Raw genomic sequence first — 25,239 nt, 5'->3', positions numbered from 1 at the left:
TTCTAGGCGCAGTCAAGGCGTTGAGGGGTTCCGGTTTGGTGACCGCAGGATTAGGTCTCTGCTTTTTGCAGATGATGTGGTCCTGATGGTTTCATCTGACCGGGATCTTCAGCTCTCACTGGATCGGTTCGCAGCCGAGTGTGAAGCGACCGGAATGAGAATCAGCACCTCCAAGTCCGAGTCCATGGTTCTCGCCCGGAAAAGGGTGGAGTGCCATCCCCGGGTTGGGGAGGAGACCCTGCCCCAAGTGGAGGAGTTCAAGTACCTAGGAGTCTTGTTCACGAGTGAGGGAAGAGTGGATGGTGAGATCGACAGGCGGATCGGTGCGGCGTCTTCAGTAATGCGGATGTTGTATCGATCCGTTGTGGTGAAGAAGGAGCTGAGCCGGAAGGCAAAGCTCTCAATTTACCGGTCGATCTACGTTCCCATCCTCACCTATGGTCATGAGCTTTGGGTCATGAGCGAAAGGATAAGATCACGGGTACAAGCGGCCCAAATGAGTTTGGGTCTCTCCCTTAGAGATAGGGTGAGAAGCTCTGCCATCCGGGAGGAACTCAAAGTAAAGCCGCTGCTCCTCCACATGGAGAGGAGCCAGATGAGGTGGTTCGGGCATCTGGTCAGGATGCCACCCGAACGCCTCCCTAGGGAGGTGTTTAGGGCACGTCCAACCGGTAGGAGGCCACGGGGAAGACCCAGGACACATTAGGAAGATTATGTCTCCCGGCTGGCCTGGGAACGCCTCGGGATCCCCCGGGAAGAGCTGGACGAAGTGGCTGGGGAGAGGGAAGTCTGGGGTTCCCTGCTTAGGCTGTTGCCCCCGCGACCCGACCTCGGATAAGCGGAAGATGATGGATGGATGTTTTAAAGAAAGTAATACTAAGTGAATATCTATTTTTGGCCTTAAAAATAAAGCTTTTACCAAGTACTATAATTAAATGGACTAAGTCATGCTCATCAATAAACTCTCCTAAAATAACAGAAACTACATCAAGCTTCATAAACAAACCAATCCTTGAACAAGTTTTTTCAACTTCCACCCAAAAAGAAGACACAATAGAACAATACCAAAACAAATGCAGGGTGGATTCAGATTCCTGACAGCAAAAGCAGCAATCATCTGACTCAGTCATATTCCATAGTTTATATTCCGACATTGGACTTTCCTTTTAACAACACCCAGTAAACGTTTGGGAACTGAGGAAACACATTTTTGAAGCTTTTCAGGTGGAATTCTTTCCCATTCTTGCTTGATGTACAGTTTAAGTTATTGTATTTTAAGCTTCATATTGCGCCTCACATTTTCAATGGCAGGTCTGGACTACAGGCAGGCCAGTATAGTACCCGCACTATTTTACTATCCAGTACTCTGGAATGCTCCTTAACAGTTAGAGATGCTACCTTAGTAGAAGCATTTAAAAAACTTAAAACTCATTTGTATACTCTAAATAGACCCCCTTTTTAGACCAGTTGATCTGCCGCTTCTTTTCTTTTCTCCTCTTCCCCCTTCTCCCTTGTGGAGTGTGCTGGTTGTCCAGAGTCGGGACCCGGGGTGGACCGCTCGCCTGTGCATCGGTTGGGAAAATCTCTGCGCTGCTGACCCGTCTCCAATCGGGATGGTCTCCTGCTGACCCCACTATGGACTGGACTCTCACTATTATGTTAGATCCACTATGGACTGGACTTTCACTATTATGTTAGATCCACTATGGACTGGACTTTCACTATTATGTTAGATCCACTATGGACTGGACTCTCACTATTATGTTAGATCCACTATGGACTGGACTCTCACTATTATGTTAGATCCACTATGGACTGGACTCTCACTATTATGTTGGATCCACTATGGACTGGACTCTCACTATTATGTTAGATCCACTATGGACTGGACTTTCACTATTATGTTAGATCCACTATGGACTAGACTCCCACTATTATGTTAGATCCACTATGGACTAGACTCCCACTATTATGTTAGAACCACTATGGATTGTACTCTCACTATTATGTTAGATCCACTATGAACTGGACTTTCACAATATTTTGTTATACCCACTCGAGGTCCATATCATCTGGTCTCCCCTAGAGGGGGATGGGTTACCCACATTTGCGGTCCTCTCCAAGGTTTCTCATAGTAATTTTCATCGACATCCCACTGGGTTGTGAGTTTTTCCTTGCCCTTATGTGGGCGCTGAACCGCGGATGTCGTTGTGGCTTGTGCCGCCCTTTGAGACACTTGTGATTTAGGGCTATATAAATGAAAATGGATTGCCTATGAAGCCACGCTGTTGTAACACATGTACAATGTGGCTTGGCATTGTCTTGCTGAAATAAGCAGGGGCGTCCATGAAAAAGACGTTGCTTGGATGGCAACATATGTAGCTCCCTAACTTGTACGTACCTTTTTAGCATTTCCAGGAAAAGTGGGAGATGCTATATTTCTATTTGCATAGAAAAAGTTGCGGTGCACAAGGAATACAATTTCAAACGTCATTACAAAACTAGACATGCTGAGGAGTATGCACATTTTTTTTTTGTAAAATCTTTTTTTGCGACCCAGCCTCACCCAGACTCTGCCTCCAGTGGCCCCCCAGGTAAAGTGAGTATGAGACCCCTAATTAAGGTTTACAATTCCAAATACGAGAAGGTGATGGTCTCCATGAGACATGTGTTCCACATACTGTGTTGTCAGCAGATAGTCACATGACTTAAGTTACAGTGAATAAGCCGGGAAACAAAAGGCCTCTCTGTTCAGTACACAAGTGGAGATATGCTGGATTCTTGACAAAATGATCATTCGTATTATTTAGTGTTTACACTGACTTTTGTTTCAAAATAAAAGCTTTGTTCTTCCAAATGAGATGATTACATTATGTAATAAGGCGGGGGGGTCGGCAACCCGCGGCTCTTTAGCGCCGTCCTAGTGGCTCTCTGGAGCTTTTTCAAAAATGTATAAAAAAAAAATGAGGGGGAAAAATACATTTTTTGTTTTAATATGGTTTCTGCAAGAGGACACAAACCTCCCTAATTGTTATATAGCACACTGTTTGTATTAAACATGCTTCACTCATTCGAGTATTTGGCAAGCGTACTAATATTGGCGGTCCTAGAACTCACCGTAGTTTGTTTACATGAAACCTTTTTGAAACCAAGAGCTACTTCTTGGGTACTGATTCATGCCAAGGGCTACCAGTTTGATACACACTTCAATAAATTGCCAGAAATAGCCAATTTGCTCAATTTACCTTTAACTCTATGTTGTTATTAATCATTAATGATATTTATCTTTGTGGAAACACTGATCATCTTAATGATTTCTCACAATAAATATATATTTTTGATGACATGTTTTAAATAGGTTAAAATCCAATCTGCACTTTGTTAGAATATTTAACAAATTGGACCAAGCTATATTTCTAACAAAGACAAATAATTATTTCTTCTAGATTTTCCACAACAAAAAATTTAAAAGAAATTCAAAAGACATTGAAATAAGATTTACATTTGATTCTACCGATTTTTTTGATTTGCCAGAATGAATTTTAATCATAATAAGTTTGAATAAATATTTCACAAATATTCTTCATCGAAAAAACAGAAGCTAAAATGAAGAATTAAATTAAAATGTGTTTATTACTATTTACAAAAAATAAAAAATTTTTTACTTGAACATTGATTTAAATTGTCAGGAAAAAAGAGGAAGGAATTTAAAAGGTAAAAAGGTATATGTGTTTAAAAATCCTAAAATCATTTTTAAGGTTGTATTTTTTCTCTAAAATTGTCTTTCTGAAAGTTATAAGAAGCAAAGTAAAAAAATTAATGATTTTTTTTAAACAAGTGAAGACCAAGTCTTTAAAATATTTTCTTGGATTTTCAATTTCTATTTGAGTTTTGTCTCTCTTAGAATTAAAAATGTCAAGCAAAGCGAGAACAGCTTGCTAGTAAATAAATACAATTAAAAAAAAATAGAGGCAACTCACTGGTAAGTGCTGCTATTTGAGCTATTTTTAGAACAGGCCAGCGGGCGACTCATCTGGTCCTTACGGGCTACCTGGTTGGTGACCCCTGGTTTACATATACAACTTTCTTCGACTTTGGTTGATGGATTGTTTGCTACTTTTATTAGTAGACTGCACAGTACAGTACATATTCCGTACGATTGACCACTAAATGGTAACACCCGAAAACGTTTTTCAACTTAAGTCGGGGTCCACGTTAATCAATTCATGGTAAAAGCCTTGGTGACTGATAGGTGACGTTTTGTCACCCTCTTGTGGACAATGCTGGAACCGCAGGTCAGTACACATTCGAGGACGTGTTTTATGCCACTTCTTTTTTCGTCTCATTTTGTCCACCAAACTTTTAACGTTGTGCGTGAATGCTCAAAGGTGAGTTTTGTTGTTGTTATTGACTTTTTTGGAATGCTAATCAGACATTTTTGGTCCCTGCATGACTGCAAGCTAATCGATGCTAACAGGCTAGCCAGATATTGCATCATTATGCCTCATTTAGTTTCCTTTAAGTCCTCTTAATTAGGCTCCTTGGCCCATAATAATAAATAATACTGGCCCATAATAAATAATACTGGCCCATAATAAATAATACTGGCCCATAATAAATAATAATGGCCCATTGCAAAAGGACTCCACAGGAGTCCTTTTGCAATGGGCCAAGGACCCTATTGAAACTGCTGTCTTTTATTATTATTCCGCACGTTTGCACCCTAATTTGACCCCCTTAACATGCTTCAAAACTCACCAAATTTGACACGCACGTCGGTATAGCAAACCTTCCCAAGTTATTAAGCAACAAAACCCCAAAAATGAAAATTGCGCGCTAGCGCCCCCTAGGAAAAAAAACAACAACAGACTGTTCATAACTTCCGTTAAGAATGTCGTAGAGACATGAAACAAAAACTTCTATGTAGAACTGACTTAGACCTACAATTCATAATTTTACTTTCTCGGGCAAAAATCAACAAAAAGTTGGCAAAAACCCCTTCAATACAAAATTTTCGCAAAAAATGCTATTTTTGCCTCTTTGAACTGTAATTTGACCCCCTTAAAATGCTTCAAAACTCACCAAACTTGGCACACACATCTGTACTGGCAGAAATTGCGATCTAATGAAAAAACTAAACCCGAAAATTAAAAAATGCGCTCTAGCGCAATTTTTGAATAAAACACAGCAAAAACTGCTCCTAGGAAGAAAACACAAACAAAATTGCTTGTAACTTCCAGTAGGAATGCCGGAAAGACATGAAACAAAAACTTCTATGTAGGTCGCACTTAGACCTACATTTAGATGATTGACATCCTTCGGCAAAAATAAACAGGAAGTTTAAAATTACCCCTTCAAAAATAAAAGTTTTGTAAAAACCCGTCACCTTTTTCAAACGTAAACTCCTCCGAGGGCGTTTGTCGTTTCGGCTTCAAACTCGCACAGGAGAGGGATTGAACCCTTTTGATTAAAACTATCCAACAAAGTTTTGATTACTGCTCCGGTTTTGATTTTACGCGCCTTCAAAGAACCCCTGCGCAGTTTCCTAAAAAATGTCATTTTTGCCTCTTTGAGCTGTAATTTGACCCCCTTAAAATGCTTCAAAGTGCAAGTTAAAGCTCTACTATGCAAAGCGAAAGACATTTATCAACAACATCCAGAAACGCTGATCTGTAATTTGACCCCCTTAACATGCTTCAAAACTCACCAAATTTTACACACACATCAGGACTGGCGAAAATTGCCATCTAATAAAAAACCAAACCCCAAAAGTCAAAATTGCGCTCCAGCGCTCCCTAGGAAAAAACCCAGACAAAACTGCTTGTAACTTCTGTTAGGAATGTCGTAGAGACATGAAACAAAGACCTCTATGTAGGTCTGACTTAGACCAGGGCTTGGCAGTGGCCAAAGGCGGACCCGACCAACGCTGCTTGCAGCTTTAATTCAATTTTTTATCTCATGACACACTATCTGTATGTAGTATGGCTTTTATTTTTTTTGTGGCTCTAGACAGATTGCTTTTTTGTATTTTTGGTCCAATATGGCTCTTTCAACATTTTGGGTTGCTGACCCCTGGGTGACCCTTTTCTAGTGCACCCATATGTGATATATACAAAGTAAAAAACAAAAACAAAAAAATACATACATATATATATATCTGGATTGGATTATCCAGAGAACAGTGCTCGATACCGTGGTAGAGCGCAATATGTAGGTGTGGGAAAAATCACAAGACTACTTCATCTCTACAGAACTGTTTCATGAGGGGTTCCCTCAATCATCAGGAGATTGAGGAACCCCTCATGAAACAGTTCTGTAGAGATGAAGTAGTCTTGTGATTTTTCCCATACCTACATACATATATATATATATTCGTTTTACCAAGTACCACCTTAGAAAACTATATTTGTCATAATAATGGCATTTTATCTACAGATATTCAAAATAAGGCAGTAATTTTATCCAACAAGGATATTTACTATTTTCGGCCACACAGTTTGAACAGTCACACCGTGTTTGAATGCAGGACAATACAATGCTGTTCTTTAATCAGGTGATTTGTTTTGGCCCACCACTAGAATATAATTGCTGCACCTTATGCACTATAAATATATGACAGTCCCACACAACAAGGCTGTGTCTTAGATTTATTTAGTAGCAAAAAAAAAAAAAAAGAGCTGCAATTATTTTTTCAAATATGGAAAATATCCATCCATTTTTCTGCTGTTGTCCCCTTTTCGGGCTGGCAGGGGGTGCTGGAGCCTATCCCAGCTGCATTCGGGCTACATCCTGGACAAGTCGCCACCTCATCACAGATAAGAGAACATTCACACACTTGTGCTGACAAGATATGCGAGGTCTAACTCAACAATGTATACAGTAGTTTAGAAGTGCAATGGCGGCCTCTACTGGATGTGAGGAGTATTACAAGTTGTTTTTTCTTAGCATGTTTAAGTCTCACAAAATAAAAAACGGTTGCCAAATGAATTTTTATCTTTGCAACCTCGTACTACTGGCTAAGTTTTATATTAATAAATGTAAGTTTCTCAATACCTGACCTGTTTTTTGTGCCTTTAAAATATAATTAGAACTCTACTTTAAAACACTCTCTACCTTAAACAACCAAAAAGCTGTGAAAACTGTGATGCTGTGTTCCAAATTTGGATAATTTACAGAACTTGTGTGATCCTTTGGCTTTACACTTTGTTTTTACATATATATATATTTTTTTTTATTGTATTTTAGTTAATTTGAGTTTACAACCCCCGGTGCTGTTTTGTTATTTCTTTATTAATTCATTTGTATTTTTTTATTCATTAGTTATTCCTTTATTTTAGTTACTTTCAGATTTTACAACCCCCTGGCGCTGTTTCTTTATTCATTTATTTGTATTTCTTTATTCATTTATTTTATTTATTTTCAGAGTTTACAACCCCCTTTATTCATTGATTTGTATTTCTTTATTCATTTATTATTTCTTTATTTTAGTTATTTTTGAGTTTACAACCCCCTACCGCTGTTTTGTTCCATTTCTGTACATGTTTATTTCTTGATTGTATGTAAATGTTCATAATACAAAGGTTTATAAAATTCTAAAAAAAAATAAAAATGGTTGCCAAGAAATGTAAATACAAAAAAAAAAACACCTTTTTTTTTTTTTTACTGTTTTTGCAAAACTTCAAAGGATTTATTAAAGTATTATTTTCATAAGACAACTCAAGTATGCATCTATTGTGGTATCCATCCAATTTCTATTGCTTGTCCCTTCCGGGGTCACTGGAGGCCATCCCAGCGGCACCTGAGCGGAAGGCGGGGTACACCCTGGACAAGTCGCCACCTCATCACAGGGCCAACACAGATAGACAGACATTTACACACTAGTGCCAATTGAAGTCTCTGCAGAGAGTGGTGAGGACGGCGGAAAAGATCATAAGAACTCCTCTTCCTCCTATCCAGGAGATCGTAAAAAGCCGCTGCCTGACCAAGACTCTGAAAATCTGCAGAGACTCCTCCCACCCCCACCAAGGACTGTTTCACTGCTGGACTCTAGAAAGAGGTTCCGCAGCCTCCGTAGCAGAACCCCCAGGTTCTGTAACAGCTTCTTCCCTCAGGGCGTAAGACTCTTGAACGCATCATAATAATTCCCCCCAAAAACGGATTAACTGGCTGGAATATAAAGACAATATAACATACATCCATAAACATGGATGCATATGCAAGTACAATATATTTATCTGTACAGTAATCTATTTATTTATATCTGCACCTTATTGCTCTTTTATCCTGCACTACAACGAGCTAATGCAACAAAATTCTGTTCCAATCTGTACTGTAAAGTTCAAATTTGAATGACAATAAAAAGGAAGTCCAAGTCTTAATGATGCCAATCAACCTTTTGCTGTAGTGACTTCCATCCATTTCAAACCGCTTGTCCCGTTCGGGATCGTTGGAGCCTATCTTAGCTGCATTTGGGCAGAAGGCGGTGTACACCCTGGACAAGTCACTACCTCATCACAGGGCCAACACAGATAGACAACATTCACACACTAGGGCAGTGGTTCTTAACCTAGGTTCGATCGAACCCTAGGAGCCTAAGCCTCCGCCAGAGGTAAAGACACATCCGACTTATCGTGTAAATAAAAACTTCTCCCTATTAGCGTGGTATGGATACCTCCTGTTATGATCCGCTGCCCGGATCATAGCATTTTCTGGATTTGTTCCGTTTTGGTATTATGTTCTGCTGTTCCTTAGTTCCTGGTGGCACTTCCTGTTTGTTCTGTTACTATAGTCACGCATTAGTGTCACCTGCCTCTTGTTTTTGACTCACATCTGTTTGTAATTACCGTCCTTAATTAAGCCTGCCTTTTCCGTCGACTCGTCCTCGCTTCCTAGTTTTGTTGCACCAAACAAGTGACGACGCTGATTACCGATTCTGGTATACCTCCTTTGTACTTGCTAGCTCCCATGCTAGTTCTTTTGGTTTTGCCTTTTGTGCCTCGTGCCAGTTTTTCTGTTCCTAGTCTGTTTTTAGCTTAAATAAATCTATATTTCTTACCTTACGCTGTGTCCGAGCCCAAACTGCACCATTGAGAGAACACATCCGCATCACCATTCCCAGCAAACGTCACAACCCCCCAAACAATGTTCCCTCTAATTTTCCATCTGATTTGCCGGTTGTTTGATAGATTGATTGAAATTTTTACTAGCAGTTTGCAAAGGAAAAGTTTACACAGTACAGTACATATTCCGTACAATTGACCACTAAATGGTAACACCCCAATAAGTTTCTCAACTTGTTTAAGTCGGAGTCCACGTGTATCAATTCATGGTAATGTGTGTAATTTGTTGTGAGTTCATGCACTGTGTTGGTTTTGTTCTTTGAACAAGGTGATGTCCATGCACGGTTCAAAAACATGATTTTTTTTCTTGAATTTGAAAAACAAAACACTTTTTATTTATAACTAAAGAAAGGTTCGGTGAATGCGCATATAAAACTGGTGGGGTTCAGTACCTCCAACAAGGTTAAGAACCACTGCACTAGGGCCAATTTAGAGTTGCTAATCAACCTTGTTGGAACAGTGTGGTTTTCATCCTGGTCGTGGAACTGTGGACCAGCTCTATACTCTGGGCAGGGTTCTTGAGGGTGCATGGGAGTTTGCCCAACCAGTCTACATGTGCTTTGTGGACTTGGAGAAGGCATTGGACCGTGTCCCTCGGGAAGTCCTGTGGGGAGTGCTCAGAGAGTATGGGGTATCGGACTGTCTTATTGTGGCAGTCCGATCCCTGTACGATCAGTGTCAGAACTTGGTCCGCATTGCCGGCAGTAAGTCGGACACGTTTCCAGTGAGGGTTGGACTCCGCCAAGTCTGTCCTTTGTCACCGATTCTGTTCATAACTTTTATGGACAGAATTTCTAGGCGCAGTCAAGGCGTTGAGGGGTTCCGGTTTGGTGACCACGGGATTAGGTCTCTGCTTTTTGCAGACGATGTGGTCCTGTTGGCTTCATCTGGCCGGGATCTTCAGCTCTCACTGGATCGGTTCGCAGCCGAGTGTGAAGCGGCCGGAATGAGAATCAGCACCTCCAAATCCGAGTCCATGGTTCTCACCCGGAAAAGGGTGGAGTGCCATCTCCGGGTTGGGGAGGAGACCCTGCCCCAAGTGGAGGAGTTCAAGTACCTAGGAGTCTTGTTCACGAGTGAGGGAAGAGTGGATGGTGAGATCGACAGGCGGATCGGTGCGGCGTCTTCAGTAATGCGGACGTTGTATCGATCCGTTGTGGTGAAGAAGGAGCTGAGCCGGAAGGCAAAGCTCTCAATTTACCGGTCGATCTACGTTCCCATCCTCACCTATGGTCATGAGCTTTGGGTTATGACCGAAAGGATAAGATCACGAGTACAAGCGGCCCAAATGAGTTTCCTCCGCCGTGTGGCGGGTCTCTCCCTTAGAGATAGGGTGAGAAGTTCTGCCACCCGGGAGGAACTTAAAGTAAAGCCGCTGCTCCTCCACATCAAGAGGAGCCAGATGAGGTGGTTCGGGCATCTGGTCAGGATGCCACCCGAACGCCTCCCGAGGGAGGTGTTTAGGGCACGTCCAACCGGTAGGAGGCCACGGGGAAGACCCAGGACACGTTGGGATGACTATGTCTCCCGGCTGGCCTGGGAACGCCTCGGGATCCCCCGGGAAGAGCTAGACGAAGTGGCTGGGGAGAGGGAAGGCTGGGCTTCCCTGCTTAGGCTGCTGCCCCCGTGACCTGACCTCGGATAAGCGGAAGAAGATGGATGGATAATCAACCTATCCCCAGGTGCATGTCTTTGGAGGTGGGAGGAAACCCACGCAGTCACGGGGAGAACATGCAAACTACACAGAAAGATCCCAAGCGCAGGATCAAACCAAGGACCTTCATATTGTGAAGCAGACGCACTAACCCCTCTCCCACCATGTTGCCTGCTATAATGACTTAAAAATTAAAAACTTACAAAGTCACAAGTTTTTTTCCTTTACTGTCATCCTAAAAGTAATCTACACGGTAATTAAGTATTTTTTAATAAAAGAGCAATGACCTCTTGCACTTGGCATAAACAAAACTTTTGTAAAAAAACACTTTATTTAGCATTTGTATTGGTTTTTTTGGTCCAGCAAAATGAGTGTACTTTATCATTCCATCTGCTTAGAGTACAATAACAGAAACAAAGCTGCATCATTCACACTCATAGTTCTCTGCAAGCATGAACACAAATAATCAGGAATAAAAAATAAAAAGGTAATAAGTGACGCCTGGTACTTTCTATCTAAAGACAGCAAAGAACATTCCCAAATATAACATACTGTAAATTTCCACTGACAATATGATAAAGTATCTTGGCGTGTGTTGAATATTACACGGGCTGAAAGTAGTGTGAGGTACACTCTCCCTGACGTGGACGCAAATTACCGTTTTTGGAAAATTTCAAAACATGTTCAAACTCACACCGATTTGCACAGCAAGTCCCTGGAAAATGTAAAAACTACCTATTGTTGAATGTTTTGAAAAACCCCGCACTGATCCCAGCAGAATGCAGAAAGGAAAACAGTTAAAACCCCCCCCAAACAAGAAACAATTACAACATGGGAAGAAAGAAAAAGGTGGGGATGCACGCCAACAAAATGCGGCGTTCCACTTAAGAATATACTCCTCCTGTCTGTTGTTGAAACACGTCAATAGTGTCCTCGTCCTCCATTTCCAACTGGAAAAGACAAAGACAAGGACACGTCAGGTAAGGAGGAACACAGAGCAGGAAAGTGCATTAATAGAACGCATGATAGAAACATTTTATTAGTAGCTTGTACATAGAAGGAACAATTCAGTTCAGCTAAAGTGCATTTTGAAGAACAAGATTGAATTAAAGGCCTACTGAAATGAGATTTTCTTATTCAAACGGGGATAGCAGGTCCATTCTATGTGTCATACTTGATCATTTCGCGATATTGCCATAATTTTGCTGAAATGATTTACTAGAGAACATCGACGATAAAGTTCGCAACTTTTGGTCGCTAATAAAAAAGCCTTGCCTGCAAGTAGCAGACGATGTGCATGTGATGTCACGGGTTGTAGGGCTCCTCACATCCTCATATTGTTTACAATCATAGCCAGCAGCAGCAAGAGCGATTCGGACCGAGAAAGCGACGATTTCCCCATTAATTTGAGCGAGGATGAAAGATTCGTGGATGAGGTAATTTAGAGTGAAGGACTAGAAAAAAATAAATTAAAAAAAGGCAATTGCAGTGAGAGCGATTCAGATATTATTAGACACATTTCCTAGGATAATTCTTTATCTGCCTATTGTGTTGCTAGTGTTTTAGTGAGTTAAATAGTACCTTAAAGACGGAGGAGTGTGGCCACGGTGTTTTGACGCCAGTGTCTCTGAGAGAAGTCTTGGCAGCTGCAGGAAGTCGCTGGCTCCGCTGATCTCCGGTAAGAGACTTATTTCCACAATTTTCTCACCGAAAACTGGTGCTTGACATGTAGTCGGGATCCACGTTTGCTTGACCGCTCTTATCCATAGTAAAGCTTCACCTCCGGGAATTTTAAACAAGGAAACACTGTGTGTTTGTGTGGCTAAAGGCTAAAAGCTTCCCACCTCCATCTTTCTACTTTCACTTCTCCATTATTAATTGAACAAATTGCAAAAGATTCAGCAACACAGATGTCAGAAATACTGTGTAACTGCGCGATGAAAAGAGACGACTTTTATCCACAAGTGGTGCTGGGCTAATATGTCCCCTCCAACCAATAACGTCACAAACACGCAGCATCATTCCGCGACGTTTTCAACAAGAAACTCTGCGGGAAATTTAAATTGTAATTTAGTAAACTAAAAAGGCCGTATTGGCATGTGTTGCAATGTTAATATTTCATCATTGATATATAAACTATCAGACTGCGTGGTCGCTAGTAGTGGCTTTCAGTAGGCCTTTAAACTTTCATGCAGAGAGGGAAATCACACCTAAGTCAATTGACCAAAAGGGTATTTATTAAACAGTTATTGGCACAGTGGCACAAACATTCATGTCATTTTCAAAACAAAGTGCAAGATTGTCAGAGACATTTTAAAACAAGCTATGAGTGCACTTTTGTGCATGATGTCACTAAGATGACATATCCAAACAACACTAAGTTAAAGTGCACTTTTTGTACAGAACGCCACTACAATAGTTTAAAACAAATAAAGTGCACTTTTGTGCATGATGTCACACAAGATATTTCAATAAGTGTCAAATAAAAATGAGCTGCATAATAGAAAATCAAATAGTGTATGTCCTTCACTATGTGGTATGTTCCTGCGGACATTATCTCCTTCTGTTGTTGACTACTTTTTTCATACGGTGTTGATGTGGAAATGGTTGCTTCGGCATTTTGTGGGTGTGGCACCGGCCGGAGACGTTGACATGCGGAGTGTCAAACACTCTTCATTCTCTAGCGCAGGGGTGTCAAACTCAAATACAGAGTGGGCCAAAATTCTAAACTGAACAAAGCCGCGGGCCCAAGTTGAACGACTTAACATTTTAATAGGGACCCAAACAAGTTTTGCATTGAATATTGAACAAGCAAGGCTTATATAACTTTATAGTGACATGCAAAATCGAGTTTTGTTGGTAGAAGGGGTGTATATTGTAGCGTCCCAGAAGAGTTAGTGCTGCAAGGGGTTCTGGGTATTTGTTGTGTTACAGTGCGAATGTTCTCCCAAAATGTGTTTGTCATTCTTGTTTGGTGTGGGTCAACAGTGTGGTGTAACAGTGTTAAAGTTGTTTATACGGCCACCCTCAGTGTGACCTGTATGGCTGTTGACCAAGTATGCCTTGCATTCACTTGTGTGTGTGTGTGTGTGTGTGTGTGTGTAGAAGCCGCTGAAAGCCACTGAAATTCGGGATTCTCCTGGTAAAATCGGGAGGGTTGGCAAGTATGAAAATTAGCGTTGAATACGGTGATACACCGCCACTGTATAATACCGGCGCGCCAGGTCTAATGTTAATTTATTATTGCCTCAAGGGCCAAATGAAATTACACGGCGGGCCAGAGTTTGACACCCATGCTCTAGCGGGTGACTTTTTTTTAAAGGATGCAACAAATTAGCAGTAATGCTACTTTTTGCAGCATACTTGTAAAACATCTTCCCGCCTGAAGCCAAACCACCGCCAGACGATGGACTCCCTGCGGTTTTTCTTGGGAATTAATTCTTCCTTCATTTGTTACCACACCGCTAGCATCACAGCTATCTTTACCATGATGCTACCTGTCTGCTCAGCGAGGGCATATGAAGTTGCGACAATATGTGATATACGTAAGGTGCGCTTGTTTTGTCTCTGAGAAGCAGAGACAACAAAGAGTGAGAAACGCATAAAGTGTAATGCCCGCAGCTAAAAGCAACTGCGTGAGAACGTATACTCGAATATCACGATATTGTCATTTTCTGTGTCACACGGACAAACCCGCGATATATCGAGTATATTTGATATATCGCCCAGCCCTATGTACAATCAAATAAAAATACCTTTAAGGCATGGCCTTTTAACTTCATGTGAGTGATTATGATAGACGACACCTGTTAACTTCTCTGAGCCCATTTAAATAGGGCTCATGTGATGCAGTATTTAGACTCGGTTACAAAGGCGACAAAGGGAAAGTCAACGGAACTCAGCATAGATCTGAAAAAACGAAGCATCGACTTGAACAAGTCAGGAAAGTCACTTGGAGCCGTTTCAAAGCAGCTTAAGGTCCCAAGAGCAACTGTGCAGACAATTTGAACCCACAGATTTGGTCACATTTTCAGTAGACTCATAATAAACCCATAAAAGAACCAAACTTCACAAATGTTTTTTGTGACCAACAAGTATGTGCTCCAATCACTACCAGAGTTGTGGAAATTATTGGAAACTCAAGACAGCTATGACATCGTCCTTCACAAGTGTATGTAACCTTTTGACAAGGACTGTGTATACATACATTAGGGGTGTAACGGTACACAAACATTTCGGTTCGGTACGTACCTCGGTTTAGAAGTCACGGTTCGGTTCATTTTCAGTACAGTAAGAAAACAACCAAAAATATTTTTGGGGGTTATTTATTTACCAAATTTGTAAACAATGGCTTTATCCTTTTAACATTGGGAACATTATAATAATTCTACCCACATTAATCCACATTAAACTGCCTCAAGTTGTTGCTTTGATTAAATAAAATGACAAAACCTTTCTTCTACATAAAAAGTGCAACATTAAACAGTTTCAAGTCAACTCATCATGCTTAATCTATTACAGCATTTGGGAAGTCAGTAGTTGACTTATTATACACACATGCAAACCCACACACAGCAAAATGAGCTAACGTAACGCTAAAAGCTAATTAGCCTTCACCTCAACTATGAGCGAGCTGAGCTGCAGTTTAAGTTTCTAGAAGGTCAACGGGCTTATAGTGATGTTTGTAATAGTTGTGACTGGGAGGTGTTTTTTATAATTTGGGGAGTGTACGATGTCCGCTGCTCACCTGCTAAACACATATCTGCTCATCTCGACGCCGGAGCACTGACTTCATGCTTTCTGAATACGCACTGCTGATTGGCTTTGTATGTAACCGATCAGATAGTTGTGTGGGCGGGACAATGCTGGGTGCTCACTGCTCAGACAGAGGCAGAAAGCAGAGCAGCTTGCTTAGACTTTAGTTTACAAACTCGTTCGATACACCCTCGTACCAAACCGAAACGGTTCAATACAAATACACGTACCGTTACACCCCTAACATACATACATTCGGTACGTACCTCGGGTCAGAGGTCACGGTTCAGTTCATTTTCGGTACAGTAAGAAAACATCAAAATATAAATTGTTTGGTTATTTATTTACCAAATTTGCAATATCTTCCACCAGGAATATTTTTCTTAGTGGAATATTTGATGCAAAGTAATCTGAAACTTGGATAGGTCAATAATTCATAATAACATTGATTTTGATTCAATATTATGTTTTGAGCAATGACAGTTTGAAATAAAACTAAAAACAGCTTTGTTTTATTAGTCAACGTTGCAACTTTTTCAAAATTACATTTCGCCTTTAAGCTTTTTTACTTCACTTTTGTTTATTTTAATAGTATTTTTAGAATGTGCTGTGGGCCTCTAAAACATTAGCTGTGGGCTGCAAATCGCCTCCGGGGCACACTTTTGACACCCCTGCTATAGATAATAAAAAAATAAAATCTGATAAATCTATGGGTAAAAAGCAGAGCCTGGCGACGCATGCACGTTTATCATAACTCTCTCGCTCTCTGCCTCACAAATGTTGCTGCGCACAATTTCTTTCGTTTTTAACCCCTTCTTAACCCTGAACGTACATTGAAAATACACGCAACCCTAACTTAAAATGACATTTGAAGCATTTAAGAAAGAGGACATATCCGGTGAAAAGAGGAGGTATGGTCAGTCTATCATAGCTCGGTCGCTGCTAGCATACCGTGTGTTGTTTTTATTTTTGATTGATTGAAACTTTAATTAGTAGATTACACAGTACAGTACATATTCCGTACAATTGACCACTAAATGGTAACACCCGAATAAGTTTTACAACTCCACGTAAATCAATTCATGGTGCCTCGGTGTGCATTGTTTACACAACTTAATATGTCCGTGTGGAACTCGTTCGGTACGCCGCCGAACCGAACCGAAACCCCCGTACCGAAACGGTTCAATACAAATACACGTACCCTTACACCCCTAGCTATGCTGCCTCTGCTCCAGACAATCACGTGCATATTGTGTACGTTCACAGCACTGTTTCAGTGATCAGTCTTTTTTAAGTGGCAGAATTTATGGTGCATTACTAGTCAACAGTGCGCAAATGATAGATTTGTAATATAGGAAAATATACATACATACACTTTGAATCCTATAAAATAGCAATTGTTGAAGGACCAGAAATGGTGTTTATGCTGGGGCGCCGTTGCCTATACTGCACAAGTTGTTTACTTTGGTTGAAAAATAAAATCTAAACTAGATCTAAACTGTTGTCAGGATCTCCTTTACTTAACAGCCATAAACATAAGAATACCCCCATATGTTACACTATACATACATTCGTAAATTACTTTAATTTGTCTTAAGTTAAAAAAAAACTTATTTTTAAAAAGGTGTGGCTGCTTCTAATTTGCTGTGACAGGCCAACACAATCATAAGGGAAATCAAGGGGGAAACCTGATTTCCATTATGAATCAATATCAAAGTCTAAAATATGAAGTTTAGGAAGGGCAGCAAATAATTGGCCTGCAGGCTGCAAATGGCCCCAGGGCAACACGTTAGAGACCCGTATTCTAGACCAGTGGTTCTCAAATGGGGGTACGCGTAGCACTGGGCGTACTTGAAGGTATGCCAAGGGGTACGTGAGATTTTTTTTTAAATATTCTAAAAATAGTAACAATTCAAAAATCCTTTATTTATTGAATAATACTTCAACAAAATATGAATGGAAGTTCATAAACTGTGAAAAGAAATGCAACAATGCAATATTCAGTGTTGACAGCTACATTTTTTGTGGACATGTTCCATAAATATTTATGTAAAAGATGTCTTTTTTTTGTGAAGAAAAGTTTAGAATTAAGTTGATGAATCCAGATGGATCTCTATTACAATCCCCAAAGAGGGCACTTTAACTTGATGATTACTTCTATGTGGAGAAATCTTTATTTTTAATTGAATCACTTGTTCATTTTTCAACAAGTTTTTACGTATTTTTATATCTTTTTTTCCAAATAGTTCAAGAAAGACCACTAAAAATGAGCAATAATTTGCACTGTTATACAATTTAATAAATCAGAAACTGATGACATAGTGCTGTATTTTACTTCTTGATCTCTTTTTTTTCAACCAAAAATGCTTTGCTCTGATTAGGGGGTACTTGAATTTAAAAATTGTTCACTGAAAAAAGGTTGAGAACCACTGATCTAGACTGTTCCTTCGTTTATTATAAAAAGTTAGTCTTATTTTACATTTTAAATATTTCAGCTTCTGTAGCATGAATTTGTCTCATTGCAGTCAAAACATTAACCCCCTCTCTACGGCATGGACTTCTTATCGGGGACAGCGTGGCGCGGTTGGGAGTGGCCGTGCCAGCAACCTGAGGGTTCCTGGTTCAATCCCCACCTTCTACCAACCTCGTCACGTCTGTTGTGTCCTTGAGCAAGACACTTCAACCTTGCTCCTGACGGGTCGTGGTCCCGCCATCAGTGTGTGAATGGGTAAATGTGGAAATAGTGTCAAAGTGCTTTGAGTACCTTGAAGGTAGAAAAGCGCTATACAAGTATAACCCATTTACCATTTATCTTGGAAATGTAATGTTAAAAAAGGTTGAATCTATGGAAGTGAATACAGTGTTGCCTCCATTATCGCAGGAGATGCATTACAGATATTCTGTGGTAGGTGAATTTCCGCAAAGTAGGGACGCTTGTTATTTTATGATTTATATGAAATCTCAATTTGACTTTAAAACCTGTAATTCGCTGTGACATTTTCTGGCCACTTTGAGGTTCTACAGTAAGTAAACATCAAAGTGGGGAAGAATGTTTTTTATTTCCAATCGCATGTTGGGGCGGTATAGCTGGGTTGGTAGAGCGGCCGTGCCAGCAACTTGAGGGTTGCAGGTTCAATCCCCGCTTACGCCATCCTAGTCACTTGCCGTTGTGTCCTCGGGCAAGACACTTTACCCACCTGCTCCCAGTGCCACCCACACTGGTTTAAATGTAAAAATTAAATATTGGGTTTCACTATGTAAAGCGCTTTGAGTAACTAGAGAAAAAGCGCTATATAAATATAATTCACTTCACTTCACTTAATCCGACTCTTGAAGGGGAACTGTACTTTTTGGGGGATATTTCCTTATCATTCCCAATACTAATGAGACACAAGAACATGTATTTTTAATGCATTCTAACTCGTTTAAAAAATAAAATAAACTAAAAGTCAGTTAACAACAGAGTCAAAGGGAGCCTCTATTGCACCAATAAAACCCAGTAAAAACACCCAAAAAGCACAAACAATACTACATTTATTTTTCGTGACCTGAATATTAACCCAGTATTAGAAATATTTGTTATCATAAGCGCCAATGTTAAGGACCTGCTTTAAGCATGGCATTGATCACGGAGAGGTAACTAGCTCCTGCTGCTGTATTGACACATTGAGCCGGTCAGCTAATGAGTCACCTGTTAGATGGTGAAATGTAATCCGAGATTATAAATCATGCCTCCCACCAGGATAGTAGAAGGTTGGGGCCATAAACCCAGAAGTTGGTCAACTTTGCATACCAACTCAGACCCGAAAATGGCAAGGCAGATGGTTTTGCCTTTTTTTTTTTTTTTTAACCCTTCGTGAAGACTATGATTGATTCTTCATCTAAATAGGAATATATGAATCAGTCTGCATCCCAGTGAGAGTAGGCATTGTACAGTAAGTGTTTTGTGTATAGTCTCTCAAGTCTGCCGGGATGAGTAGTCAGTGTTGTTGAAGGGAAACACAAATGTGATACATATAAAATTAATATTCCGCTGTACGATTAACAAGAGCAAAATATGCAAACATTACATTTAATTAAGAGTGTCTTTTTTTACTACACATACACTAACAGCTAGAGGTGGGAATCTTTGGTTACCTCAGGATTTGATTACGATTCAGGCGCTACAATTTGATTATTTACGTATCTTTAATTCATGTATATTGATGCAGTTTGACATTTCATTTCACTAAGTGTTTATCATTTGCAACTTTAAGAAAACAATGTGGAATAAAAACTGTAGATTAATAACCACAGTTATTAAACTAATCAAAATGTGTGCAAAACTGGACCATGAGTGCCCAATATTAAAAGAGCTGGTCTGATTTCTTGGTGAGGTGGCTCTCTGCAGTCAGACACATTTTAGAACTGTCTGCATTACTATATATACTATAAATAAGTCGATTACTAATTGATGTTATAATAGTCCTTGTCCGAATTGCTTCTACTAACAGCATGTATGTAAAACCTTGATGCAGGTGTTTCGATGTTTTTAGAGCGCTTCGTATGCAGAATGGAATGCCTCCCAAAGGCTTCATTGTTAGCTGACTTATATACGAGTTGGAATGCATAAAAAAGACAAACTTGTGTTCTTGCCTCACATAAGGATTGTGAATGATAGGAAAAAATACATTATTTTTAATCCCCATGAAACTCGAGCGATACAAGCAACTGTTTAGTGTTGTGCATCACTAACCTGTGCAGGTGTGTCCAACTCATTTATGGGCTGCCCGTCAAAGCGAAACCTTATTTGGCGAATCGACAGTCCCTGTAAAGGAGACAGAAAATTGCATGACGCCACAATTGGACATTTTAGAGCAAAAACCAGTCAATGGGCTTACCTGTCGTTCACAATATGCCTTCATGAGTTTGTTGAGTGCAGTATGCCTTTTGATTTTGAACTGTACCACTGAGCCATCTTGACCTGCTACCTTCAGATTAATGTGGTCGTTCTCTGTTTTTACTCCTTCCTGCACACAAAAGTTGTTAAATATACTAACAGTAACACAGCACAGATTATGCATATTAAGTTATTCACACACACAAAAAAAAAATGGACCAAAAAAGGAATAGGCTGAAGCCAAGGCTTATATTTGCCTCTCCTATACCTTCACTGAAAATTTGATTGCCTGGAACATCAACATAAAAAAACAAAACAATGGGATAAAAGTAATCGTTGCTATATTTTATAATTTTCCATTATTTCACCTTTCAAGGCTTTCTTAAACCTTAACAAATAACTACATGTCTTCAACACATCACTGAGCTTGTTCCACCTTTTAACTCCTAAAACTGAAACCCATTTGTATTTTTTTATTCGTTCTTACTTTACATAATTCAAAAATAAATATCTCCCGTAAATTGGTTTTCTCCTCTTAATTTAAATAGCCTAAGAATACAAGCTGGAAGGCTGTTGTTCTTTACTCGAAACACAATTTCCATTGTTTTTAAAAACACAATAGCTGAAAATTTGAACACATTATACTGTAACTTATAAATAATAGATTGGTAGGTTCATAGTAAGACACTTTTTGTATTATTCTTTTTACCCTTTTTTGAAGTTTAATTATTGGGTATATGTTTAATTAATAAACATTTCCCCAAACGTCAACAGGATGTGTTAGATATGGAAAAATGATTCAGCAGGTGTCTTACTTTATAAATAGCAATGGATTTGGATATTGTACCCCTCATATATTCAAAATGCAGTTTCCAACAAAAGTTATGATCAATTATTATTCCCAATAATTTAGTTTCATATACTCTTCATCAACTTCCACTTGATTTAACTTAAATTTTGCTTCATACTTTTAGTGTGTGAATGTTGTCTGTCGATCTGTGTTGGCGACTTGTCCAGGGTGTACCCCGCCCTACCCCGAATGCAGCTGAGATAGTACTCCCCGCGGCCCCGAAAGGGACAAGCGGTAGAAAATGGATGGATCGTTGGAATTTGTCCTTACACCACTAAACACCATACATTTTGTGATTTAATCTAAATTTTGCTTCACAATTTGCCCTCGAAACACTTAACACCATTCTTTTTTTTTCTTATTTGATGGCAACTTCCATCCACCCATTCATTCATTTTCTACCGTTTGTCCCTTTGACAACTTATTAACATCAAACCATTTTTTTAGCTGAAGCAACTCCATTTCAATTATCCTCAACACTTCCAAGTCTTTTCCTGAACAATAAACACACCAAGCAAGAGCATTAAAAAAGGGGGATGTTGCACCACTAAACAACATACATTTTGTGTTATCATTTAATGACAACCTCCATCCATCCATTTTCTACTGCTTGTCCCTTTTTTGACAACTTAACATACATTTTTTTTCTTATTTAATGACATCCATCCATCCATTTTCTACTGCTTGTCCCTTTTTTGACAACTTAACATACATTTTGTTTTCTTATCATTTAATGACAACCTCCATCCATCCATTTTCTACCGCTTGTCCCTTTTTTGACAACTTAACATCAATTTTGTTTTCTTATCATTTAATGATAACTTCCATGCATCAATTTTCTACCGCTTGTCCTTTAATGACAACATACATTCTGTTTTATTGTTTAATAACAACTTCATCCATCCATTTCAACCGCTTGTCCCTTTTTTTTTGACAATTTAACATACATTTTGTTTTCTTGTCATTTAATGACAACCTCCATTCATCGTTTTGTACCGCTTGTCCCTTTTTTGACAACTTAACATACATTTTGTTTTCTTATCATTTAATGACAACTTCCATCCATCAATTTTCTACCACTTGTCCCTTTTTTTTGACATCTTAACATACATTTTGTTGTCTTATCATTTGACAACCTCCATCCATCCATTTCCTACCGCGTGTCCCTTTTTTGACAATTTAACATACATTTTTTTTCCTTAACATCTAATGACAACCTCCATCCATCCATTTTCTACCACTTGTCCCTTTTTTTGACAACTTAACATACATTTTGTTTTCTTATTTAATGACAACCTCCATCCATCCATCCATTTTCTACCGCTCATCCCTTTTTTGACAACATACATTGTTTCATCATATAATGACAACTTGCATCCATCCATTTTCTACATCTTGTCTCTTTTTTAACAACTTAACATATATTTAATCATTTAATGACAACCTCCATCCATCCATTTTCTACCGTTTGTCCCTTTTTTGACAATTTAACAGACATTTTGTTTTCTTACCATTTAATGACAACCTCCATCCATCCATTTTCGACCGCTTGTCCCTTTTTTGACAACTTAACATCAATTTTGTTGTCTTATCATTTAATGATAACTTCCATCCATCAATTTTCTACCGCTTGTCCTTTTATGACAACATACATTCTGTTTTATCGTTTAATGACAACTTCATCCATCCATTTCCTACCGCTTGTCCCTTTTTTGAGAACTTTACATCAATTATGTTTTCTTATCATTTAATGATAACTTCCATTCATCAATTTCTACCGCTTGTCCCTTTTTTGACAACATACATTTTGTGTTATCGTTTAATGACAACTTCCATCCATCCATTTTCTACATCTTGTCTCTTTTATGACAATTTAACATACATTTTATCATTTAACGACCACCTCAATTTCATCCATTTTCTACCGCTTGTCCCTTTTTTTTGACAATTTAACATACATTTTGTTTTCTTGTCATTTAATGACAACCTCCATCCATCCATTTCCTACCGCTTGTCCCTTTTTTGACAACTTAACATCAATTTTGTTTTCTTATCATTTAATGATAACTTCCATCCATCAATTTTCTACCGCTTGTCCTTTTATGACAACATATATTGTTTCATCGTTTAATGACAACTTCATCCATCCATTTACTACCGCTTGTCCCTTTTTTGACAACTTAACATCAATTAAGTTTTCTTATCATTTAATGATAACTTCCATTCATCAATTTCTACCGCATGTCCCTTTTTTGACAACATACATTTTGTTTTCTTATCATTTAATGACAACTTCCATTCATCCTTTTTCTACCTCTTGTCCCTTTTTTGACAACTTAACATACATTTTTTCCCTTAACATTTAATGACAACCTCCATCCATCCATTTCCTACCGCTTGTCCCTTTTTTGACAACTTAACATACATTTTGTTTTCTTATCATTTAATGACAACCTCCATCCATCCATTTTCTACCGCTCATCCCTTTTTTGACAACATACATTGTTTCATCGTTTAATGACAACTTGCATCCATCCATTTTCTACATCTTCTCTTTTTTGACAACTTAACATACATTTAATCATTTAATGACAACCTCCATCCATCCTTTTTCTACCGTTTGTCACTTTGACAATTTAACATACATTTTGTTTTCTTACCATTTAATGACAACCTCCATCCATCCATTTTCTACCACTTGTACCTTTTTTGACAATTTAACATACATCTTGTTTTCCGATCATTTAACGACAACCTCAATCCATCCATTTTCTACCGCTTGTCCCTTTTTTGTGACAACTTAACATACATTTTGTTTTCTTATCATTTAATGACAACTTCCATCCATTTTCTACCGCTCATCCCTTTCTTGACAACATACATTTTGTTTCATCGTTTATTGACAACTTGCATCCCTTCCATTTTGTACATCTTGTCTCTTTTTTAACAACTTAACATACATTTTATCATTTAATGACAACCTCCATCCATCCATTTTCTACCGTTTGTCACTTTGACAATTTAACATACATTTAGTTTTCTTACCATTTAATGACAACCTCCATCCATCCACTTTCTTCTACTGCTTGTCCCTTTTTTGACAATTTAACAGACATTTTGTTTTCTTACCATTTAATGACAACCTCCATCCATCCATTTTCTACCGCTTGTCCTTTTTTTGTGACAACATACATTTTGTTTTATTATTTAATGACAACCTCCATCATCCATTTTCTACCGCTTGTCCCTTTTTTGACAACTTAACATACATTTTGTTTACTTATTTAATGACAACAACTTCCATGCATCCATTTCCACCACTTGTCCCTTATTTTGACAACTTATAAATATCAAACCCCTTTTTTTTTTTTTAAGCTGAAGCAACTCCGCCTCTGTTATCCCCAACATTCCCTTCAAGTCTTCCCCTGAACAATATAATATTACACCCGACAAAGGCATTAAAAAGAGGGAGGTTATGTGTGTGTTTTGGCCTGCTATGCTAACCATTGTACGTTAGCCTAGCATGCTAACCCACGTCCAAAGTGGCGCAGTAAGCCACAATGGCGCAAAAGAAAGCCACGCTGGTGTCGCTCAGAACTTCCCAAAAGCCCCCAAAAAACCAAACAGGCGATTATTTTCCAGCATCCGCTCGACATGGCGCGTTGTTTAAATCGACACATTTTCACCACTTTTGTTTTAGCTCTTTTTTTCGCGCACAAATGCGCCATCCTCAACCTCGAGCTAGCTTAGCGGCCTAACCGTTTGAGAGCGGGACTCCCCGTCTTTATTCACCCGGAGCGGGGGGGGGGGGAAGTACTAACCTTTGGCTTTTCGTCCGACATGCTGCTCTTTTTTTGTGTGGTTACAATGTGCTTGTAACGAAGAGGAAATCCGACTGCGAACCAGCCGCGGCAAAGCGTCCCTTCCGACTCGTTCGTGCGGAGCAGGCGCGCGCACTGAAATTTAAACTGTAATTCGAGCA

General features: G+C 39.2%; 1 protein-coding gene across 1 annotated transcript; it reads right to left on the bottom strand.

The window, feature by feature from the left end:
- Positions 1-11,085: 11,085 nt before the first annotated feature.
- LOC133537872 (small ubiquitin-related modifier 3-like) lies at positions 11,086-25,239 on the bottom strand. The gene is made up of 4 exons (XM_061878973.1): positions 25,079-25,239; positions 20,409-20,537; positions 20,264-20,335; positions 11,086-11,723 (listed from the first exon to the last, which is right to left on the bottom strand). The coding sequence occupies exons 1-4, from the start codon at positions 25,097-25,099 to the stop codon at positions 11,658-11,660; spliced, it is 288 nt and encodes a 95-aa protein (XP_061734957.1). The 5' UTR covers positions 25,100-25,239; the 3' UTR covers positions 11,086-11,657.

This window comes from Nerophis ophidion, linkage group LG19 (genome assembly GCF_033978795.1).
Source record: "Nerophis ophidion isolate RoL-2023_Sa linkage group LG19, RoL_Noph_v1.0, whole genome shotgun sequence".
Lineage (NCBI taxonomy): Eukaryota > Metazoa > Chordata > Actinopteri > Syngnathiformes > Syngnathidae > Nerophis > Nerophis ophidion.
Note: the sequence above shows the minus strand (reverse complement) of the source record. Positions and strands in the feature narration are given on the sequence as shown.

Bases quoted from the DNA above. Each gene is read 5' to 3' on its own strand.
- LOC133537872 (XM_061878973.1), bottom strand. From the start codon at position 25,099: ATGTCGGACGAAAAGCCAAAG. The intron at 20,538-25,078 runs GTTAGTACTTCC...TTTTGTGTGCAG, and splicing joins TGTCGGACGAAAAGCCAAAG to GAAGGAGTAAAAACAGAGAA. The intron at 20,336-20,408 runs GTAAGCCCATTG...TCTCCTTTACAG, and splicing joins AGGCATATTGTGAACGACAG to GGACTGTCGATTCGCCAAAT.